Raw genomic sequence first — 25,926 nt, 5'->3', positions numbered from 1 at the left:
ATCTTAATCTTGAGCCTCAGTTGGCAGCTAGCAAAGATTTTGCCTCAGGACATATTAATACAACAGGTAAAAGTAGAGAAGAAGCTCCATCAGGGAAGAAAAGACCAAACTCACAGATCCAGCAAATAAATAGAGGACCAAGAATACAACCAGGAAGGAGAGGGAAAGAAAAAAATATAAGTAAATAAAAGAAAAAGAAAAAAGAAATTACAATTGACAGCTTCTATTCAGGTAATGAACAAAGGACAAATGGAACAGAGGAAGACCAAGCTAAAACTCAGAAACTCCAGCAAATTGGATTCAGGCTCTGGAAGAACTAATAAATAAATAAATGTAAATTAAGAGAGGTTGGAGAAAATTGGGAAAAGAACTTAAAAAGAAAATTGGTCATCTGGAAACTGAGGCACATGAACTAAAAAAATAAAATAATGACTTAAAAGCCAGACTTAACCAACTCAAAAATGAGGCAAAGAAAGTAAAATATAAAAACAATTACCTACAAAGAAAAATAGACCCAAAGGAAAAAGAAGATAAAAATTGAATCATTTTTGATCATTGATGAATTGATGAAATTGATGAAATTCAGTTTTTAAAAATCAGAACTGAACAATTAGAAGTGAATGACTTCACAAGGCAGCAAGAAACAATAAAACAAAATCAAAAGAAAGAAAAAAATGAGTAAAATGTGAAACACTTCATTGACAAAACAACAGTCTTGGAAAATAGATCCAGGAGAGATATTTTAAGAATAATTTAACAATCTGAAAATCATGACCAAATTAAAAAGCTGGACATTATTCTACAGGAAATTATCTAAGAAAACTTCCCTGGCATTCTTGAGCAAGAAGGTGAAATAGATATTGAGAAAATCCATGGATAACCTGAATTAAGGACCCAACTGACAATGCCAAGTTCAAGAACTACCAGACCAAGGAAAAGATACTATAAGGTGCTAAAGAGAAACCATTCAGATATCATGAAACCTGTTATGTGGGTAATTTGAGGAAAGGTGGGGTATCAGGGAAATTGAAAAGGAGGATGTTGGAGACTTGCTAAGTGGGTAATCTCCATTACAGGTATGCTGAGATTAAAGGAGATTCAGGGTATAATAGGACTGAAGCCAGAAGTATAACACAGAAGGGAAACAGAGATCTTCAGGGAGAAGAAATTAAACTAAACAGACAAACACAGCAGGCTTACAGACTGGGACTTAGACTCAAACACAAGCTGAGGGAAATAGACTAGACTGAAATTAACAAACAGGCTTTAGTTAATTTCACAGGAAGGGACTTGTTTTGAAGTAACACCTTCCTTCAAGATGGATGCCCCAGCTTCCTCTAACTCAGAGTATGTTGTCTCTTTCCCTCTTCTTCCCCCTTGATAACTAACAGACAAATTATACTAATTAGGGATGTTGAAACACAAAAGGGGTTTATTTTGTTTGAAGGATGGTTTGTTAGGAAGGTGGATCAAAGGAAAGCCCTATCAGTTGTCTCAGGAACCTCAGGTGGGGGAAGGGAAGTAAAGATGGAGTCTGAGTAAGGACCTGCCTTAAACTCAGTTTTTACTAGGTGCTATCTAAAGGGAATAAATGATGACTGACCAACTATAACTAAGGCTGTCAATTAGGTAACCCTTCACAGATTTAACTCCTCTCTAATTACTCTCCTTATTAACTTCACAACATATAAGATAAGGGAGGGAAAAGGCAGGGATGGTAATGGGAAAGGAAGATATAAAGGATTTATCTAAATAATAATTTTTTAATTAAATATGTCAAAGCTAGTCTCAATTTCAATATTAAAGTTAGGTCAGAGACAGCTCGGCTCCTTCACAACCTCCCTCCACGGAAGATCCAGCCAACTGCTTTTCCTCAAGATTCTAAACCTCTAACAGCTTTTGGAACTCAGCCAAAGCTAGAAAAAACTATATGACCCCAATTCTGTATACTACAAATGCCCCTTTTCTTTACAAAATGTGCAACTAGCACCATTTCAATAGTTACTAAAGTCTAAGGGATTACTACTCTTATACTAAGCTAAATTCTTACTAAGCTCTTATCCCTATTTAAGTTTGCAAAATAATAAAAGGTTGCTATCTCCTAAACTATGCTACAACTAAATAAGCTAAAACTAAGATGGGATAAGGTAAAAGTATAGAAGAGGAATGGGGATTTCATTTTTTTCAAAAAAATTTTGAACAGAAATGAAAATAAATTACATTTTAAACATTCACACATTTTTAAGGCTAATTTTTGCTAACAAGAACAAAGAAATGAATCCTATCTATGCATATACCTAATTTTATGAACTACTCAGATAATATTAACTAAGAAAAGTTTTGCAAATTTTTTCCAAATATGCTTCTAAATTGTAGTTCTCTTGCTAAAGTTAGTGTATGAATAGGTTAGTACACTTATGTCTATGTTAGAAATGTTAGTAATAATAAGTAAGCCTATATCTTTTGTAAGTCTATTGGTTAAACCATAGACCTTTGCTATGTACAATATTTACAAAGAAAATTTTAGAAAGATCTGTCCCTGTACTAACTTACTAAACTAACTAAACTGTCCCTGTGTGTTAGTAAACTTATTGCTAATGGTTAGTAATCAAAATTACATATGTACATGACATGTCAGGTGATTTGAGTAGAACAGTGTACCATAGTAAGAGACTTTCTTTTACTAAGGCAGATATACCCTTCTCTCTTAAGTGAAAGTTTATGTTTCACATGTGAATGTGAAGTCAGGAAAATGTTTTATGTGTTGTCTAGTGACTTATCCATGTAGTGATGTGTTACATACTTACTCCACCGGAATTCTTTTGCAATTAGCATGTACTGCTTGGATGGAATCTAGTGTTGAGTGCAGTGAGAATTCTGTTGGGTGTAAGTTATCTCTTTCCAAATACATGTGTCCAACGCTGATCCAATGTTCCTCTTCACAGGGTGGATGTCCTCCTTACGATAGATGTATTTGGTCACGAATGTCTTTGTAGTTCTCAGGTTTGTTGTCCTCGTGAAGATCTGTGAAGTCAGCAACAAGTGAGGCGTTCAATGCACCTGTGCTTGTCAACTTCTGATTTGTGTTGCTTTGATGCACCAGTGCTTGTCACCTTCTGACTTGTGTCAGGAACAAATTTTTAAATGTCTATCATATATGATTATTTTCTCTTCTTCTTTTCTTTTATGATTTTAATAAAGATGATTATTATAGGTAACCAAAAAATAAAAGTTCGTGATTAAGTCTTTGTGCTTCCATTCATTCGTTGTCATCAGTTTCTAGATCTGGTATTGATTGCAAATCAAATGTTGTGTCTTCTTCCTTCATTGATTCTTTTTCATTATCATAATTATTTACAGATGATTCTTCTAAGTGATTGAGATTGGGATAATCATTTGGGTGTAAAATCTGATTATTTATTGGTTCTTGGTCTACTTCTGCTTCTGATTCATGCTCTGATTGTTGTTCTGTTTGTTGCTCTGTTTCTATGGTCTTATGAATAGATTTTGGATTTACTGAGGACTTGCTTGTTTATTCAGTTGGTGCTAATTGATCTTTGTTTTGCATTGTTTCTGGGTCTTGTGGTCGTTGTTGTAGGGACATGTCTTTAGCTGGCTTGACATGGGTGACATGGAACCACAGATCTTTTCCTTCAATTTTGATTGCACTTGGAGTTGTTAATATTATTTGGAAAGGTCCAAGCCATTTGGGTTCTAACACAGTCTTCCTAGCGAAGTTTCTGGTGTAAACATAATCTCTGGGTTGGAAGTTGTGTAGATCAAAATCAAAAGGTACTCTTTGATGTATCAAGCCTAATTTGTGAAGTTGATTTAATCGTTGCTTGAGCAATTTGATATATTCATATAGCTTGCATTCCATACCTAGGTGTGATAATTTGTGAATGCTTTGAGGTGCTTTGCCATGGAATGGTGGATGTGCATACAGCATTTCAAATGGTGAAATATGTGTGATGCTGTTGGGTTGGCTTCTTAGATGGAATAGTGCTAATGGCAATGCATCAGGCCATTTCATATGAGATTCTGCACATAATTTTGCTATTAGATTTTTTAGACTTTTATTCACTCGTTCAATCTGCCCACTAGATTGCGGCCTAAATATTGAGTGTAGATGTCTCTTAATTCCTAATGTTTTATAAACTGTAGCTAGAATCTTATTTGTGAAATGGGACCCAGAATCTGATGCAATATGTAATGGTATAGAGAATCTATGTATTAATTCTCTTAGTAAGATTTTCACAATAAAAGCTGAGGTGTTACGCTTTGCTGGAAAAGCTTCTGACCATTTAGTTAATCTATCCACTATTACTAAAGCATATCTATAACCATTACTCCTTGGCATTGTGATGTAATCAATTTAGGATAACACAGTACCTGGCTACATCCCCACTGAAGGACTGGAAGGCATGGGATATGATATACTAGAAAGCAAGGGAACTGGGTCTATAACAAAGAATCAACTACCCAGCAAAATTGATTATATTCTTGCAGGGGAAAGTATGGTCATTTAATAAAGTAGAAGACTTCTAAGCATTCCTATACAAAAGACCAGACAAACAGAAAGTTTGATGCCTAAATATAAAACTCAAGAGAATCACAAAAAGGTAATTAAGAAAGAAAGAAAAAAGATTTTAAGGAACTCAATAAAGTCAAATGATTTGTATTCCTACACAAAATGATGATATTGGTAACTCTTAAAAAATTGTTATTATCATCAGAGTATTTAGAAGAAGTATACCTAGAGGGTAAATACTGTAACTGTATAGGAGGATATGATAAAAAAAAAACCATGAAAACTAGGAGTTAAAAAGGAGATAATACTAAGAGAAATGGACAAAAAAATATAATGGGGTAAGTATATATTTCATAAAGAAGCACACCACAGGGATGGGGGTGGAGAAGAACAATACAATGGAGAGGAGGAATAGGTTGGTGACAGATAATACTTAAATCTTACACTCATTGGACTTGACTCAGAGAGGAAAGAACAGTTAGATCATTTGGCAGAGAATTGTATTTTGCCCTAGAGAGAAGTAAAGGGTAATTCCAAAGGAAGGATAGGTTAGGGGGTCATTTAAAAGGCACTATAGTAAGAATGGAAAAAAAATAAGAGGGTAGAGGGTAGGAAGGGGAGACTGACTGAACATGAAAAGTTGGAGGGGAAGTTAAGAGAGATAAGAGAAAAGGTAGAATTAACGGAGGAAGTCAAAATGGAGGGGAATATATAGACAGTAATTATAATCATGAATGTGAATGGGATGAACTCACCCATAAAAAGGAAGCAGATAGTAGAATGGATTAAAAAACAGAGTCCTACCATATGTTGTCTACAAGAAACACATTTGAGGCAGGTAGATATACACAGGGTAAAGGTAAGAAGGTAGAGCAGAAGTTACAGGGCTGAAACTGAGATAAAGAAGGCAGGAGTAGTAATTATGATTTCAGGCAAAACTAAAGTAAAAATAGATTTGATTAAAAGAGATAAGGAAAGTAATTATATGTTGAAAGGCTTTATAAATAATGAGGAAATATCACTACTCAACATATATGCATCAAATGTATAGCACCCAGATTTCTAAAGGAGAAACTAAAGGAGCTTAAGGAGGAAATAGATAGCAAAACCATACTAGTGGGGGACCTCAACTTTCCTCTATCAGGACTAGATAAATCAAACCAAAAAAATAAATAAGAGAGAAGTAAGGGAAGTGAATGACATGTTAGAAAATCAGAGCTAATAGGTATCTGGAGAAAAATAAAATAGGGACAAAAAGGTATATACCTTCTTTTCAGCACCACATATCACATATGCAAAGATTAACCTTTTACTAGTACATAAAATCATTACAAACAAATGTAGGAAAGTAGAAATAATAAATGTAATTTTCAGATCATAATGAAATAAAAATCATGATCAAGAAGGGCTTATGGAAAGGCAAATTTAAAATTAATTGGAAACTCTTCTCATTCTTCAAAACTGGTGGGTCAAAGACCATATCAAAGAAACAATTACTGATTTCATTGAAGAGAATGACAATGAGGAAACAACTTAACAAAATCAATGAGATTCATCCAAAGAGTACTCAGGGGAAAATTTATATCCCTGAGTGTATTTATCAATGAATCAGAGAAGGAAGAGGTCAATGAATTGGGAATGCAATTAAACAATACTAGAAAGAGAACAAATTAAAAATCTCCAGATAAAAATTAAATTAGAAATCCTAAAAAATGAAAGGAAAAATGAATAACATTGAAAGTAAAAAAGTTATTAAATTAATAAATAAGACTAGGAGCTGGTACTTTGAAGAAACAAATTAAAATAAAGTACTGATTAATCTAATTAAAATAAATAAGAAAGAAAATCTAATTAATGCTATCAAAGATGAAAGGGGCATCCTTATTTGTAATGAAGAGGAAATTAAAGTAATTGTTAAGTGCTATTTTGTCCATTTATGTGGCAATAATTATGGCAATCTAGGTGAAATGGGTAAATATTTTTTTTAAAAAACTGCCTAGATTAATAAAAGGGGAAAGAGAATACTTAAACCATCCCATCTCAGAAAAGGAAATTGAACAAGCCATCAAGGAACACACTAAGAAAAAAAAATCCCCAAGGCCAGATGGATTCACAAAACATTTAAACAACAACTAATCCTAATACTATGTAAACTTTTTGACAAAATAAGCAAAGAAAGAGTTTTATCAAATTTCTTTCATGACGGAAATATGGTATTGATTCCAAAGCCAGGAGGCCCCAAAACAGAAAGAAAACTACAGACCAATCTCATTAATGAACACAGATGCAAAAATCTTAAATAAAATACTAGTAAAATGTTATGCATTTAAGCTCATCTATTTTGTCTTTTGTAATCTTGTTTGGGACTTCATTTGGGATCTAAGCATGAGATACTCTGGCATCTGTAGCCCAAAATAGTTAGGATCAGAATAGAATTGACCAGACATAGTGTAAGAGTTAGAAAGTAGTAATAAATTATTAAGTATCTCTAACCTTGGAGGGCCAAGTTGATTTTGTATATAGAATAATTGGCTTAATATCTTGAATCAGGGCTAAGAGATGGACACATTTTCAATTTTATATAGACAGAATACTTAGGTCAATAGCAAAGTTACTCTGGATTAACTCCAAGGAATTGCTTTGCCAGGAAGGTGTTATCCTTAGAAAGGCTTCATCTTAGGTTATACTCTTACATGCATAACTGAAGTATTCTTTTATAATAGGCCCTCAGAATCCTTCAATTGCTGATATCTATAGCACATGGAATCCACCAGTTTTTTTTAAAGCAATTAGACATGATGAATAAATACAGAGAAATATGGAAAGAATTATATGAACATATGCAAAGTGGAGTAAGAAGACCCAAGGAAATTATATGTATAAGGACGTTGGAAATGGGAATAGAAGTAAAAGAAATTACAAATCAATGAGAAATCAATGTCGTGAATTTCTAAGGAACAGATTTGGCTCCAAATAAGAGATATGAGAATACCTTTCCTCCCAACTCCTTTGTTGAAGTGGACAAATTGGGGGCAGTTAGTTGACTCAGTGGATTGAGAGCCAGATCTAGAGATAGGAGATCTGAGTTCAAATATTGCTTCAGACAGTTCTTAGCTGTGTGACTCTAGATAAGTCACTTTACCCCCATTGCCTAGCCTTCATCCCTCTTCTACCTTGGAACCTATACTTAGTATTAATTCTAAGTAAGAAGGTAAGGGTTCAAAAAAAAATAAAAGTGGTCATGCCCATAGATGGAGAACACTGCAAATAATGTCACATTTTTTCAATATGTTAATCATTTTTGTAGATTTTTCTTTTCCTCTTTTTAAACAGCATTTGTAATAAGGTTTAAAAATATAAAACAAACCTCCAAGTCATGTCACCATTTCAATATCTTTCCCAGTCTCATGATAAAGTAATTCATGAGATAATATCGTGTCTTTTAGAATTAAGAACATAGATGTGCAAGTATTTTTCCTTTTGCTGTTTCATGTAGCGCCCCCCCCCCTTTTACTTAGCCATAAAGGCAATGCTTTGACTGATTTTCTTCTTCACTTACTTTAAGGAAAAATGGAAAGAAATCCATCACACCATTTTTGTTAACACATCCAGGCAAAGGAGTAAGTTTTATATCTTGCATTAATAGCTTATTTTTAATGACACTTAGAGATATGGACATCTTTGTCTAAGACAGTATAGAAGGGATTCTTATTCAGATATCAGTTGGGTTTGAAGATATCTACAGGATCCCTTTTTCCATTATGTCCTTTGGATATGCTCTATGATTTTAATTTAATAGTTGGACTCGTTTTAATGTAAAAATCATGTATAAGGCAGCTATCATATACAAAGCATTGTGGTTATCTTGGAAGATACAAATTCAAAGAAGAAAACAGCTTCTGAGCACTTGGTCAGATGGATTACACAGAATTACTATCATCGAGAAAGGGATCTGAGTTAGTTTCATTCCCATTTTGCTTTTCACCCTTCCATATCTGCAATCTCTCCCTTCTCACCTCTGCCTCCCAGTATTTCTTTTTTGATCCAAGACTAGATTAAAATACTACCTTATTCTACCTTCTTCCTCTCTTCACCCACTCTGCTAGTGCCCTCCCTTTGAAACTATCACCCTTTTAATCTGTATATATTCAGATGTAAATATTAGTTTACATGAGGACCATCCCATGAGAATGCAAACTCCCAGAGAAGCATGGAGCATGGTTTTGCCCTCTTTTGTGTCTCTTAAAACAGTATCTGCATATAGAAAGTAGTTAATAAATTTTTGTTGATTATGTTATTTTAACAAGAACTTGCACAATGCAAATACCAACCCAAAGGTCAGAAAAAAATGGCCCAAGGACATTCTCAGGGTCTCTTTGAAGAAATTTAATATCAGTTTTGGGAAGTATGAGACATTAGCACATCATGATGCTCCAAAATCAAAGAAGGTGCTATTCTCCATGAACAAAGCAGAACTGCAATAGAACAAAGGAAAGTTGAAATGCTCAACTCTAAGAGATATTTCCATCCAAAATGTTCTAACAGACTATTTGTGCCCAAGCTGTGATAGAGCCTTCCAAACTCATATTGGACTGATCAGCCATAGTTGAAATTATACCCTGGTCCCAATATCTTAACGTCAGTAGACATCTTTGAAAACAAAGGACTAGAAGCAGCAAAAGAAAATGCTTCTTGATGATATCATTTTTATTGTTATTGCAGAAGATAATTATGATAGCAATGGGTTCATACTCTGTCAATCATGATCATTTGAAAAGTCAGCAAAGGAATAGACAAATTCAGTACATCATTTTTATAATCCAAAGATAAAAATGCATAAGCCAATATAGTCTCTCAGAATTGCTGCTAGAATTCAGAATTCATTTCTAAAATAAGACTATTTGTTCCTTAGAAGAAAATTACTGTTTTATCTTTTGACTATTTAATGATTTTGCCCTTCGTAAAACTAATAATAGCTAAAAATATATTTGCTAATGAGATTTGCTTCCCTGTCTCCAGAACTGGGTGCAACTACCAATTTTCACTTTGTGTATTTACATTGGAAAGTGACAGTTTTCTGCTTTGGAAAAGCAACCTATTCATAATTGAGGCTAAATTAAATGAGAATAATCTAAAGGTCCCTGAAAAGAGTGTTGAATTCGGTCTCAGAAGGAGTAGAAACCTTTTCATGAACTGATGGCTAAAATTTCTTTGTAGAAAAAAAATTAAACTTTCCAACATTTATCAAGCTAGCAACAGTTGCCAATAGATGTTACCAAAGGCAAAGGTAGGGAAGAAAAGATTAAGGGGCTCAGGGAGTTAGATCTGAAATTGGAACAGATATTTCTCCCAATCTGAACTAGATGCCATTCAAGAAGATATATTCTAGTGGTATTGATCAGAACTAGAAGGAGCCAGGCATCAAGTTGGTTCCAGCTCATTGATTTCTCCCACTCATTTAGGATATGGTAAGGCATTGGACCAATCCTAATACTGAGGAGGGATGATAATATCCAGTCTTAAAAAATGACTTTACTGGCATATTTTTAAAAATTTCAGGCCAGGAACAACATCTTTTTCAAATATTTCTTTCCCTATTCCTTCTGCCCATAGAAAAATGAACCTTTTCATCACATAACCATGACACACACATACATACACAGAAAATACACTGACTTGGCCTTTCAATCACTGTATTCATTGTTTAAAATAACTTTAAAATTTTAATATCAAAATAAATTCAAGTATAATAGTTATTCATTCTTGCCTTCAAAAATGGGTATGATTTTGACAAGTTGAGACAAGAGGAAGGTTATTACAAAATGAGAGATCAGCATGAGCCAAAGGGATAACAATGAGAAGGTCAAGAAATGTAGAGATGCGATCTAGTTAGGAGGGTCTTGTAATACCCAGATTGAACTGAATGATTGGAGAGTGGAATTTGTACCCCAGAATCCATAGCAAATGAAAATTGAATGGGTATGAAAGAAAGTAGTAGTCACAAATATATAGCCTCACTTTGTCAACCTGAAAAAATAAAGAACTAGCAAAGAAGTTGTAATAATGACAAGGTAGGACGATTAACCTGGAGATACACACAGGATCTCTGTACTAGAACTTCCAATGAACTACAGAATACAATGTGCTTTTATAGATTTTGAGAGGTTGAGGAAAGAGCATAGGATCTTCCACCTGCTTAGGGATGATGCAGTTTCAGTCATCATGGCTGGGAGAGGTATGAATGTAATATATAGAAGTTAGGGTAGCAGGGAGCTACCAAGATACAAAAGGAAAAACTGAGACAAAAAAAATTTACTTAGGATTTGATTATATCTGCTAATCCTATCTAGATTGATCAAGGAGTACTTGATGGTTGATTGTTCAGTCTGGGAGACAAAGTCAGTCAGGAATTTCTTGAAGACAGGTTTTCAAGAATAGAGGTCAAGTTGGGGTTTCATAAAACAAGATTGTCAAATTCATCAAGAAAGGGGAGTGCCAGACTAAGCCAATTTTCTTTTCTTTCCTTTTCTTTTTTTTTTAAACAAGGTCACTAGATTCTTAAATCAGAAGACTGTAGAAATGGTTAACCTAGATTTTAGCAAAATACATGATGAAATTTCATGGCAGTCTTATTGGTAACAATGAGAAGGGTAGGGACTAGAAAATAATTTAAATAGCTTTAGAATTGGTTGATGGTCAGATTTCAAATGAAACTGTTAATTATTTGATGTCACCTTGAATATATGAGTTATATAATGTCCAGATGAAGCCCATCAATAAAAAAGAGGTCTAGAGATCATGCTATATGAAGATTAATTTAAGAATCTGGGAATATCTAGTATGGATGAGGTAACATTATGTTCATTGTGGTGGTATGGAAATGGGCATGAATGCTTCCTTATGGTAATGAATGGATTTTTACATAGAAAAGGGATTGGATTCATTCTTTTTCACCCTAGAGAGCATAATTTAAAAAAAATAGGTTGCCATTAGTAAGAAGAAAATTTAGGCTTAATAAAATACGGAATGTGTGAGTGTGTGTGTGTGTGTGTGTGTGTGTGTGTGTGGTCACTCTAAGAATGCAAATTATCTAAGAATTAACTGATGTGCCTTAGGAAATAGTTATCCTACTATTCCTCTGTCCCTACCTCTGATTGGTATTCTCTTGAAAAATACTGGATGTATTCCTGATAATAATCATGAATGATATTGATGTGGTTGTTTACAGGCTTCCGAAGCACTTTACATGGAATAATATCTCACAAGTTTCACAAGGTTCCTGTGCGTAAGTGCTAGAGATAATATGATTATGATTATCCCTATTTTGCACAGGAGGAGATTACCCATTAGAAAGTAAAAGTGACTTACCCAGGATCACACAGCTAGTAAAATGTTGGCAGGTGGGATTTTCATACCCAAGTCATCCTGATTCCAAGCCCAGAACTTTATCCATTTTTGCCTGCTTCATTTGTAGGTGTGTGGTAAAAGTACTTTTTATTTAGATATGAGTTCATTCAGATCACTGAGTCACTTTCCAGCTTCTAACTGTTGTAATTCTACTGGATTGAATAGAGGAGTCAAAGGTATCTTCTGGATTTTTAGTATAAGACAGAAGGAGTTCAGAGCTATTGGGAAGAACTGCTTTTAAGGCAAAGATAGAATGGCAAATTTAATTTATGGAGAAACTTTTGGGGAGACATTTCCAGTGGGGATTTGGGAATAAGATAAAATCTGGGACTGAATGTAAACAGTCCCCAAGTATATAAAAGCTAAAATAAGTGGATTAGCCAAAGCCTTTATCTAAGTACATGCTTACCAATTTACTAGGCACTGTTACCAGAAAATGATAAGGGGTAACAGCATTTAGCCAAATGGTCCAGTTAAATTAGGGAACATCTAGCTAACCACATATAGATGTTGAATTTACATGCAAATTGTGAATACAGTAGAGCTGTGATGAACTTATGGCACATGTGCCAAAGATTGCATAAAGAGACCTCTCCATGGGCACATGCCCACCAGAGTTGGTTACTAGAAAGGCAGAGAGACTTGGGCACAGTTGCTCCCTTCTCCCTCTTCACTGCCCACCCTGTACCTCTGCCCAGAAGCCCAATGGAAACACTTACTCCCTCCCATGAGCAGAGTGCTCAGGCTACTTCCTTGCCTTTCTCCCTCTCCTGTGTGGGGTAAGGCAATTGGGGGTGGTGGGGCACTCAACATTTAGTCTAGGGTTGGGCAGTGCAAAGCACATGGTCCCTAAAAGGTTCACCATCACTGCACTAGAGTGAATATGTTGCAGCATTCTGACCAATGAAGAATTTCAGAGGGTAGAAAGCATAAAGGATATTAGTAGGGAAACGTATGACCAGAAAATGACATTGGCCAATTCTATAGCAAGAGTGAGGAATAACTAATGTGTAATCCACATGTCCTACTGATTCCCAGGCAATGTCAATAGATTTATTAGAAGACCTTTAATAACATTTCATGGATTTTCTGTGGGAGATTTATGGAAGTACTTTATCAAAAGTCTCAGGATGAGATAGAGCGGGTAATTTGTTGCTTTTGGAGACAGTAGCTACATGAAGATTACAAGTCCATCCTTTAATGGTTCAAATGTACACCCTAGGTTACAGGAGCATATTTCTGTTTTACAGTTGGCCTAAAACTTTGTCTACAATTTTCCTTTGAATCTTTAATTCCTTCTAATTTCTAAAATCAGATAGTCTACCTATATCTCCTTCCTTACTGAAAGATCTCTTGGGGATCTTTGGGGAAGCTGATTTGAGCCTTCAAAAAATTGAAGTGTCCAGGAAGCCAAATTACAGAGAAAATTAAAAAGATGTTTTTCTGTGGGGAAGATGTCAATCTGCATGATGGCCATGATCCTTGATGGAGTGCAGGTGTCTTTTGGTGCTGATCTCTTTGGAAAAAGAAGGCATTTTGTAGGCTTGTTAAAATAATTTCAGTAATTACCAGGAAATAGTTTCTTTCCTTCATTTCCTGTAATGTGGGCTCTTGTTTTATCTTTTACTGGAGTCTCCTGGAGTTGTCAACTCTCCAGGATCCAAATAATAATCTTCACCACAGGATAATGTTTTTGCAACTTAAAAATTATTCAGCTGATATTTGTGACTTTGTTCAAGTCTGTACCTTACAATAATTGGGCAGTAGCAAGAAAGGATGGAGGTGAAGAAACAAAAAGTGGAAGTCAACTTAGTCTTTTTGGAAATACATAAATAGACTATCCAAGCTTCCTTATGAAGCCTGTGGTTCAAATTTATATATCTGATCCTTTTAATTCACTGTCTACTACCTATTAAATCTATCTCCAACAGTGGCTTCCATTTCTGGCTACTTTACTCCTGTTCCAAATAAACCCAATGGGGTTTATTTTCTAAGGATTCAAAAGAAGACTTTGACACTTTTGTAAAGTGACATTTCTGCCAATTTCAACTGTCTGCACATAGAAGCAATTTACTCTTCAGAATTGGGGACTGTTAATGTTATGGAAAAATGATGTTACTATAGATGCTTAAGGAGCATCAACCATTAGCTTCCACAATTCCTTCTCTCCCTGACTGTCCATTGTTCAATTTAGGAACAAAAAGGAAATTGGCATGGCTATTCAATTTGACTGTTTATGTTCCACTTCAGTGCTCTGCTCCTGATGCTTCAAATATAATATGTTTTTCTCTGACCTTTCATACCCTGACTTTTCTTTCCATCTCTTGACATCAACTCAATAATATATATTTTTTATTTTTGGTTGTCTCCTGAAAACCATATCATGAGCTACAAAGGTGGTTAGAAACCATACAATTTATTTCCTCACTTTTGTAGAGAAGTGAAAGCCTGGAGTGGTCAAGTCAATTGCCCAGTCACATAAGTGAAAAATAGAGATCAGAAATTAAACCCAGGTTTTTTCACTGGAGATTCAATGCTCTTATCATTATGTCATGCTGCCTTCTTAAATGAAGAATCAGGGAAGGATTTGAATACAGTGTTAAGATAATAATTCTAATGGTCTTCCAGATGTAGCCATCCAAGCACCTTATAGAGCCTGAATTTATTTCCCTCTTTGGAACTTAATTGGTGCTTAGAATGTAAACCATACAATGTAACCCTTATTTATGTCCAACTTTATTTTATTTTTTTTAAAGAATGCATCTGCATTCATATATATGTATGCGTGTTTCTGAGTTTTAGGTACTCATCTACATTATGCTTTTCTTGTGGATAGAGATCACAGAATCATGCAGTTTCCAAGTTGGAAGGAATATTGAGCTTTTCTAGTTAATCCTATAATTTAAAATTAATCATCTACAAAACATCAATTTGCTATACTTCCTTTGATAATGCGCTCTCCATAATGTTTGTCTGTGTCTGTGGGTGTGTATGCATGTGCATGTATAATGTAGGTTGTGCACATAAGGCTACAAAACCTCTCACAATGACTTATTCTACTTTTGGATAGCTATGATTATTAGAATATTTTTCACCACATCAACACACTTTATCTCTTTTCAATAAAATACATATATTTCCTAATGATTTCCTGGTTTAGGAACCCCTTCACAGCTGAAGACACCAACTCTGCATTACCTGAATCTGTACTTATGCATGATGAGATATCCTCAGCTCCATCACCAGATTTTCACATAGGATGAGCTCAGATACCTTTATTATCTCTTTAGGTTTTCACTTACAAATCACTTTTTTTCCCCCAAAATCTGTGCTACTGAGATTATAGGAAATGAGCAGGACAGAATGTAATATAATTATTACTTTTTTATTGTTAGACACCATAACTCATTTAATGGAAACCAAGATAAAACTAGCCTTTTTGATTATCACCTCACATGTTGAACAAGTTGAACTCAGAATCCAATATAACCTAGGGATTTTTTTTTTTCCGGACCATTTACCATCTAGTCATATCTCTTCCATCTTGGACTGAGGAAATTGATTGTTCTGAATCTAAGAACAAAAGTTTATTTAGATTCTTTTTAGATTTCATTTTTGTCAAATCCCATCCAATATTACAGCCTAAGAAGGACTTTCTTGATACTGACAATATCATTTCATATCATATTCTTATCTAACCTAATTCACCAAGTAGGAAGGGAGGAGACCAAAGCCAGTATCTATGGAAATACACACTTGCTGATGTATTTTTCAAAACAATGAAGCTATAAATTCAGACATTCAGAGTTGACTCTTTTATTCTACCTGTAGGAGAGAGAATGCTTTCGCAATAAGTCATAGATTTTTTGGGGATCTACTCTCTCGGTTCTTCTCTTTTATGATCTGTCTGTCTCTGTTTCATTTACTAAAAAATCCTCCAGGTCACTTCCTCTAAAAATAGGTATCACTTAGGTTTCAGTTCTAGTTCTTTTATTCTCCTATATTATTTCACTTAGTAATCTCATCATCTACCATGGATTTAATTATCATTTCTATGATAATGATTATCAAATCTAACTATCCTACTTCCAAATTTCTGCTATCTTTTAAAAATATTTTATTTAATTAAATATTTACCAGTTACATGTATAAACATTTTAACAATTTTTTTAGAAAATTGTGAGTATGAACTTTTCTCTCTCCATTCTTTTCCTCCTCCCTCCTTGAGAAGGCAAGCAATTTGATGTAGATCATACATGAGAAGTCATTCAAAACATATTTTTATATTAGTCATATTGCAAAAGAGAACACAAGCAATATAAAACAATAAAAATAAAGAAGTGATGCTTTGATATGAATTTAGAATTCACCAATTCTCTCTCTGGAGGTGTACAGAAATTTATTTTTATCATGAATCCTTTGGAATGATCTTGGATTATTGTCTTCATTAGAGTAACCAAATCTTTCACAATTGATCATCCTTACAATATTGCTGTTACTGTGTACAGTATTCTCCCAGTTCATATTGTATTCAAACAAATCTTAGTTTTTTTCTGAATTCATCCTGCTCATTATACTTATAACACTTTAGTATTACATCACAATCATATGCCAAAACTTTTGGCCATTCCCCAGCTAATGGGCATCCCCTCAGTTTATAATTTTTGCCATGACAAAAGCTGTTATAAATATTTTTCTACGTAAAGTTCTTTTTCTCACTTTCTTTGATCTCTCTGGAATATAGACCTACTAGTGGTATTGTTGAGCATTTTTTATGCGACAATTGATAGCTTTGATGACTTCTGAAAGTTGCCTGTGCATATTTATTGCATGTCTGACTTAAAATTTACTTTATTTAAATTTAAATTTTTTAAATTTAATTAAAATTAATCAATTAATTAAAATAAATTACTTTAAATAAATTAAATTTATTTAAATTTAAAATTACTCTAATGTTTGTATATTTGACTCATTTCCATATATATCTGAAAAATTTTGCCTTTAGCAGGCACATTTGCTATAATTTTTCAAATTTCCTGTTTTGCTTTTAATTTCAACTATATTAGTTTTGTCTGTATAATCTCTTTTTAATTTAGAATAATCAAAATTATCTAATTTAAGTCCCATAATCCTCTGTGTCTCTTGTTTGATCATAAACTTTTCCTCATCCATATATCTGACATGTACATTTTTCCATGCTTCCCTATTTTACTTATGATATCACCCTTTATATCTAAATCATTTATCTACCTTGATCTTATCTTGGTATATATGTGAGATGTTGGTCTGTGTCTAGTTTCTGTGAGACTGCTTTCCAATTTTCTAATTTTTTTTCAAGTAATGAGTTCTTGTCTCAAATCTTGAAAGTTAAGAGTTTATTAAACACTAGATTACTATGGTCAATTTATGATTGTGTATTGTGTACTTAATCTATTCTACCACTCTTTTTTTTGGCCATTATAAAATTGTTTTGAGGATTACTGCTCTGTAATACAGTTTCAAATGTAGAACTTCTAGGCTGCTTTCTTTCACATTATTTTCATTGATTCTCTTGATATTCTTGACCTTTTATTCTTCTAGATGAATTCTATTATTATTTTTAGCTCTATAAAGTACATTTTTGCTACTTTGTTTGGTATTCCACAAAATAAGAAAATCAACCTAGGTAGAATTTTCATTTTTATTGTATTTGCTTCATCTACCTATTAGCAATTATTATTTCTCCAATTGCTTTGATAATATCTTTATTTGTGTGAAAAGCTTTTTCTAATTCTGTTCACATAATCCTTGGGTTTGTATGGGCAGATAGACTCCAAAGTTTTTACAATATGAACAGTTATTTTAAATAAAATTTCTCTTTCTGTCTCTTACTTTTGGGTTTTGTTGATAATACTTAGAAATGCTGAAAATATATTGTATATCCTAGGGCACCTGGATGGTTCAGAAGATAGAGCACTGGATTTGGAATCAGGAAGACTTATTTTCATGAGTTCAAATCTGGCCTCAGACACTTACCAGATGGTGACTCTGGACAAGTCCTGTTAGATCCTGTTTGCCTCAATTCTTCCTTTGTAAAATGAGTTGGAGAAGAAAATGACTAACCACTTCAGTATCTCTGCCAAGAAAACCCCAAAAGGGGGGTCATGAAAAGTTGAATATGACTGAAACAATTGAACAACAAAATTATATATCATGCAACATTGCTGAAGTTATTTAATGTTTCAAAAAGTGTTTTTAATTGATTCTAGAACTCATTAAACTTAACATCATACCAACTGCAAAGTGTTATATTTTTATTTCCCTTTTCCCACTTTATTCTTTCATTTCCTTTTTTCTTGTTTTATTGAAAAAGCTAGCATTTCTGATGCAATGTTGAATAATAGTGATAACTATGGATATCTTTGCTTATCTCCTGTTATTACTATAAAGGGTTCAAGTTTTTTTTTTTATTTTGCATATCACACTTTCTCTTCATTTTAGGGATAATATTTAGCATTTTAAGAAATCCTCTACTGATTCCTGAAGCTTCTAGGGTATTTAGTAGGAAAGAATATTGCATTTTGCCAAAGGCATTTTCTGCATTTATTCAGATAATCATATGATTTTTGTTGTTTTTTATTGACATCGTAAATTATGATACTCATTTTTAATAATAACTTCCTCTGTATTCCAGGTATAAATCCCACCTGAATCATAGTATATGAGTGTTGAGATGTCCTGCTGCAAAATCCTTGTTATTATTATTTTTTATTAAATTGTGCATCATTTTTCATTGAGGAAATTGTTCTATAGATATACTTTTTGTTTATCAAAACCATATTTGTTTCATAAAAGGGATTTGTGAAATTCCTTTACTTCTTTTTTTCATATAGTTTATGTAGTATTAGAATGAATTGTTTTTAAAATGTTGAGTAGAATTCACTGGTAAATCATTCTGGCCCTGGAGATTTTTATTAGGAAACGTCTATGGCTTCTTTTATTTCTTTTTCAAACATAGGATTATTAATTTTTCAATTCCCTCTTCTGTTTATCTGGGAAGTTTTTAGTTTTTAAATTTTCATAGATTTCATGGATTATCAATATTACTGGAATGTCATTGATTAAAATAACTTCAAATAATTGCCTTAATTTCCTCTTTATTGGTCATGAATTCACTGTTTTCATTTTTGATATTAGAAATTTGGTTTTCTTTTTCATTTTTCATTTTTGATTTAATTAATTAATTTAGAATATTTTTCCATGGTTACATGATTGATGTTCTTTCCCTCCCCTGCTCCCTCCCCTCTCCCAGAGCTGATGAGCAATTCCACTGGGTTTTACATGTGTCATTGTTCAGAACCTATTTCCCTATTATTAATATTTGCAATAAAGTGATAATTTAAAGTCAATATCCCCAAACATATCCTCATTGACCCATGTGATCAAGCAGTTGTTTTTATTCTGTGTTTCTACTCCCACAGTTCTTTCTCTGGATGTGGATAGTGTTCTTTCTCATAAGTCCCTCAAAATTGTCCTGTATCATTGCATTGCTGCTAGTAGAGAAGTTCATTAGCTCAGATTGTGCCACAGTATATCACTCTTTGTGTACAAACTTTCCCTGCTTCTGCTCCTTTCTCTCTCCATCAATTCCTGGAGGTCTTTCCAATAAACATATAATTGCTCCAGTTTATCATTCTTTTCAGGAAATAGTATCCATCATCATCAGATACCACAATTTGTTCAGCCATTCCCCAATCAATAGACACTCCCTCATTTTCCAGTTTTATGCCACCACAAAGAGCATGGATATGAATGTTTTTGTGCACATATTTTCCCTAGTATCTCTTTGGGGTACAAGTCCAGCAGTGGTATGGTTGGATCAAAAGGCAGGTAGTCCTTTAAAGTCCTTTGGGCATAGTTCCAAACTGCCTTCCAGACTGGTTGTATCAATTCACAACTCTATCAGCAATGCATTAGTGTTCCGATTTTGCCATATCCCATCCAACATTTATTCTTTTCCTTTGCTGTTATGTTGACCAATCTGAGGTGGTACCTCAGAGTTTTTTTTTATTTTCATTTCTCGAATTATAAGAGATTTAGAACACTTTTTCATGTGCTTATTGATAGTTTTGATTTCTTTATCTGAAAACTCCCTATTCATGTCCCTTGCCCAATTGGGGGATGGCTTGATATTTTGTACAATTGACTTAACTCATTATAAATTTAAGAAACTAGACCTTTGTCAAAGTTTTTTTTTTGTTATAAAGATTTTTTTTTGCAATTTATTGCTTCCCTTCTAATTTTGATTGTATTGGTTTTGTTTGTGTTTGTGTAAAAACTTTTTAATTTAATGCAACCAAAATTATTCATTTGACATTTTGTAATATTCTCTTTCTTCTTGTTCTTAAATTCTTTCCTTTCCCATAGATCTGACAGGTATACTATTCTGTGTTCATCTAGTTTACTTACAGTTTCCTTCTTTATATTTAAATCATTTACTCATTCTGAATTCATCTTCGTGTGGGGTGTAAGATGTTCAACTAACCAGTCTCTCCCATATTGTTTTCAAATATTTCCAATAGTTTTTGTCAAGTAGTGGGTTTTTGTCCCAAATACTAGGATCTTTGGGTTTATTGTACTCTATCTTGCTGAGGTCGTTTACCCCAAGTCTATTCCACTAATCCTCCCTTCCATCTCTTAGTCAGTACCATGTTGTTTTGATGACCACTGCTTTGTAATACATTTTAAGATCTGGTACTGCTAGGCCCCAATCTTTCACATTTTTTCATTATTTCCCTTAATACAAAGACCTTTTGTTCTTTGTAAAAATAAAAAAATAGGCGGACACGAAAATAAGGATAAAGACCAATAAATAAAGTTTAAAATAGTTTCCAGATACTTTTGATAGATGTTATTCAAAAGTATCTTTAGTGGTAAAGTGAAGTGAAGTTCAAAGATAAATTTCCCTTCAGGGCCAGATGCAAGGAATGTTAAAGAGACTCTTGTTATATAAAATAAGTTTTTATTTAAAATATATGAGGGTAAAAGTATTTCTAATTCTAAGGGATTCTACCTCCACCCAAATAAACTACCAGGTTCCACAAGGAACTGCTTCTCCTGTGGCTCACAGGCTAAGATAATCCTCCCTGATATAACTAAAAAAAATTTTACTATTCTAACTAAAACTATCAATATATTTTTTTTCCATTGGAGCATTTTATTTATGTATGTTTTACTCCCTTAGAAAAAGAATCCCAGGATTTTTCCTCCTGTGTTTTTTCATCTTGCTTCCTCATGGTCCATGATGCCAGCTAAGGTTGTAAGCACAATGAACCCAAACTGATGGGATGATAGCAGATTATTCTGCCACTTTTCCAGATCTTTCAATTGAACATCAAATCTGGGGCTGATTACACCACACTTGTTTAATCTGCCCGTGAGGTTCACAACAATTTTTCCTGCTCTGTGATCATCAGTGATCTCAAATTCGCCAATATAACCATGCTTCATCATCACAGTTAAGAACCGGACAATTACTTTAGAGCAGTGACCTTGGGCAAGTCACTTGACCGCTATCGCCCACCCTTACCACTCCTGGCTAAGGACGGTCCCTAGCCCGGATGAAAAAGGAGGAGGGTTGGGCGTGGGGCTAGCAACCCCACCCTGTAAAAACTACATCTGCTAAAGAAACTGCAATCTAAAGTAGGGGCAGCTGGGCTAGCTCAGTGGATTGAGAGCCAGGCCTAGAGACGAAAGGTCCTAGGTTCAAATCCGGGCTCAGATACTTCCCAGCTGGGTGACCCTGAGCGACCCATTACCTACTGGTTGTGGCCCTATGCTCCTAGAATAAAGGAGTCCCAGGATAAAAAAAAAAACAGCCTAATAAGAACCTGGCGTTTTCCTCGCTTCTCAGCATTGTTGATGCTTCTGAGAGCATCTGCCCTGACATTCATGCGTACCATAGTGGCAGTGCTGCAAGATGGCGGAAAGAGCTATCACTATAATTCTTAACTTTGTCTTTAAATTAAAAATATAACCAAGGCTAGATGGTTGAGTCTCAACAAGAATCAGGTTTGGACTCTGAGTCTGTTAAGTCTCAGAGTCCAAACCAAAGACCAGGGTTTCTTTGGTCTTTTCAAATTTTAATAAATCTATGCACTGTAATGATTAAAAATGATAAAGGCTGATATTATGAAGAAAAGTAATATTTTAATTACCATGGCCATGTTGGTAAAATATATAAGACCATGAGCCTGATAAAAGCTATTTTAAACCTCCTGGCATTTTTCTTCCCTCCACCTGGCTGCCTTGTCCACAAAAGAGAGCTTCAAGCCAGGTTGGCTAATACTTAAAGCCAGGCTTTACGTTAAAGACGTCATCACATCCAAACTGAAACCCATTGCATCACGGAAAATGTAGTCTCAAAGTCCCCGACATGTCCACAGGAAGTTTGTCATTTTAGCTCAACTGGGTCTCAAATAGCTCTAAATACAGCACCAGAAATTCTAAATAACACATTACCCCCCCTGAGATCCGAAGAAAAAGACTGGTCTTTTTTGGTGGATCTTAAACCAAAAGAAAAGAGGATAAAAGCTAGCCTCATTGACAAAAAGCCAATTTGGGGCAGTCCCCTATTGGCATAAGAGTGTACATTCAAAACGAATGCATTCAACTCATTCAACTCCCCATAGTTCAATCAACTGCACCCCAAAGTTCAAATTTGGATCTTCATAATCCAGTGAAGGCTCTTCAGTCATCTTCATGGAATGGGGAGATGGCACAATCCTTATACTAAAATTACTCTCAAAGAATTTAAACTTTACATTATAGATTATAAAACATACATTTACTACTGAGAATTATACATTACCCCCCTGAGATTACTCCTAAAGGAGTCAAAATTAACTTGCATTATAGATTATAATTCAGACATTACAATTATCAAAACTTAACACACACACCCCTGAGGAAAATTCTAAATAACATATTTCTCAGTTAAGGATGCATGGCTGAGTCACAGGGTTATATGAAATCAATTGGCAAAAAAAATAAAAAAAGAATAAAAATCAAATAAAGAAAAAAATTAACTTGTGAATGAAATGTAAAAATGTGCAAAAATGTAAGGAAAAATAAACTTATAACAGGCCTTTGAATAAAGGCCCAATTAAAGTGATTTAAGCAGTTTGCAAGTACCCATTCAGGAGCCATTGACTATGGAAAGTTGCCATTCTCTATATATGGTCTAATTTGCCTTCAACTTCTCAGGGAATGAGTCAATAATAGCCAATCTTAGGTGCTTTACTAGGAATTTAAGTTGAGGAGTCTGAGCCTCTAAGCATTAGAAAAACTGACTCCAAAACTCAAACCCCAGTTTTCAAACCCTTCAGTATTGGCATAGAACTTCTGCAATCCATGATCTGATGGTCTTTTGTTCTTGGCACTTTGCAGATTCTCAGTCAGTCTCCATGACCTCGTGGCTCTTTTTAGCACTTCTCCTGGAATCAGACAGAGAGACATTAAATCACAGTCCCATAATATTTACCAATAATTGGCAGGTTACCTTAGTCTCAGGCTTTTCAGGTATGCATTAATTATATATATATGTATATATATATTTGCATTAAGCTTTTATTACTGTTAAATTAAAAAAGGATTAACACAAAATGGGAAAAAAGGAAAAAAATCAATTGCTCTAGCTAAAAAATTTAAAAGGAAAAGCAATAAGGAAATTAAAAATAAATTCAGGGGAAAAAATTACAATGTTCTCAAGGATAAAAATTTGAGAGAAAAAGAACACATGTTGTATTGCATATGTGTAAGGAAGAATGAATAAAAGAATGTTTAAAAAATAATATACTTGTTACAAATTCAAACCTTGGCTAAGATATCTTCTCAACAAACTCTGTTACTGCCTCCATAGCAATTGTGGGGCAGAGCCTAAAAAAATTTTGATTCAAAAAAAAACCTTCTGGGTCTAAATTATCCTTAAGAATTCTAGAACCTTCTGATAAAAGCAGGCTAAAACACAGAGACTAACATCACGCATACAGAAGCTCTTCTGGCTTCCTGTTTATATATATATACATACATATCACAACAATTCTTCACAATAAAATATATAAAACCTTATCCTTTAAGACAACAATTATTTAAAATAAATATATAAAAACCTTATCATTTATACAGAAGGGGTTAGGATCTAAAATAAAATTTTTAAACCTCTTATAAAATTACAATTTAAATTTTCAAGGCATCAAAATCCCCAAGGTTGAACACAATTATCAAGATAGAATAAAAACTTAAGCCATGTGCTCCTATAGGTTAAATGGCAAATTCAGTATACATAAGGCTATTTACACCTTTAAAATGTGTAAGATGTTCATAAATGGTACATATAACAGCATTGTTTTGATACAGTAAAAAAAAATTAAACCTTAATTAAATTAGGAAATACAATACAGTCAAAAATCCTCTTTTACCAGTTCTAATAGATTTGTCCATCATTTTGGAGTTACGTTAAAATCATAAACAGAATTAATCTAGCAGCCAAAACCTCATTAGCTTAAAATGATTCAGTGCAACAGAAAAATTAACAAAAAATGACAAAATTAATTCATAAAACTAATCAGCAAAATACAGTAAGATACAGAGTTTTTTTAAAACAGAAATAAAACCCATTCATTTCTGAGGTTTTAAAGTCCACCTCTGGTCTAAATCAAGGTACTTATAACCAGTCTCTGCTCTGAGCTTAAAGGATATATAGTTCAAAGTCCTGAGCACCTGAGGTATAGGGTGAATTTCTTCCCCTGAGTTCCAGTTTAATAATTGCAAGAAAGTCTGAAATAGGCCATGCAGCCCATTTGAAGAGTAAACGCTAGCTGAGCTAGGGAAAAGCTTAGGTTCACTTTTAGAAAACCCACATGGAGGATGGGAGTGCCACATGGAGGGTGAAATTGGAGTAAAAGCATCTTTCTGGTTAAAAGTCATTAAAGTCTAGCAGGAAACACTCCTGGTAAAAGTCCCAAGTGCATGAGATGAGAGAGAAATGGTCTTTCCATACTTTCCAAGTCTGAAGCAGCAGTGGCTGAAGCAATCTCTGAAGCTGTGGCAAGTCAGGGCAGGGCAGTAGTAGAAGCGAGTGCGGCAGGGGTCTACACAGGGGGGTGGGGGCCCTCGGGTTTTGGCAGGCAGTCCAGCCAGGCAGGAATGAATGAACAAAAGTTAAATGCCTGTCCTGGGCACTCAGGAAGCCAGGAAAGCCAGGGCAGGTTCTGGAGGAAGCAACTTGAACTGGCTGAAGCAGCTTCTGAGATAAGTGGCTGGCAAACTTTTTCCTTTCAAAAAATTGCTCAATAGAGCTGAGTAAGATGGCCAAAAAGAACGTATGGCTATATTTGGAGAGGATTCTAAATGCTCTCAGTAGGCTATCTGAAAAATTGAGAGTTACTTAAATGTAATGATTAAAAATGATAAAGACTGATATTAGGAGGAAAAGTAATATTTTAATTACCATGGCCATGTTGGTAAAATATATAAGACCACGAGCCTGATAAAAGCTATTTTAAACCTCCCCGTATTTTTCTTCCCTCCACCTGGCTGGTTTGTCCCCAAAAGAGAGCTTCAAGCCAGGTTGGCTAATACTTAAAGCCAGGATTTACGTTAAAGACCTCATCACATCCAAAACAGGAAACCCATTGCATCACGGAAAATGTAGTCTCAAAGTCCCCGACATGTCCACAGGAAGTTTGTCATTAAAGCTCAAATGAGTCTCAAATAGCTCTAAATATAGTACCAGAAATTCTAAATAACACAGCACAATAACAGATGAATGAATAGTGTTTTCCAAGTTGGAAAAGAAAACACTCCCCTTCTTCAAGTCTTTCACTCAGAGAGACAAAGATGTAACCTTTTCCAGCCCTGAGAGAAAAAAAGATCCTGTGTATGACTCTGTCAACTGCCAGAAGCGGAATCTCAGAATGCCACACCCAGAGCATGTAATTGTCTTAGAA

At 34.3% G+C, this 25,926-nt stretch overlaps 1 protein-coding gene across 1 annotated transcript; it reads right to left on the bottom strand.

Moving 5' to 3' along the window:
• Window positions 1-21,196: 21,196 nt before the first annotated feature.
• On the bottom strand, window positions 21,197-21,879 carry LOC123236530 (40S ribosomal protein S15a-like). The gene is made up of 2 exons (XM_044662944.1): window positions 21,796-21,879; window positions 21,197-21,466 (listed from the first exon to the last, which is right to left on the bottom strand). The coding sequence occupies exons 1-2, from the start codon at window positions 21,877-21,879 to the stop codon at window positions 21,197-21,199; spliced, it is 354 nt and encodes a 117-aa protein (XP_044518879.1).
• Between the last annotated feature and the right edge of the window lie 4,047 nt (window positions 21,880-25,926).

Source organism: Gracilinanus agilis, chromosome 2, assembly GCF_016433145.1.
Source record: "Gracilinanus agilis isolate LMUSP501 chromosome 2, AgileGrace, whole genome shotgun sequence".
NCBI lineage: Eukaryota > Metazoa > Chordata > Mammalia > Didelphimorphia > Didelphidae > Gracilinanus > Gracilinanus agilis.
The sequence above is the reverse complement of the archived record's forward strand: the minus strand, read 5'-3'. Positions and strand labels throughout refer to the sequence as shown.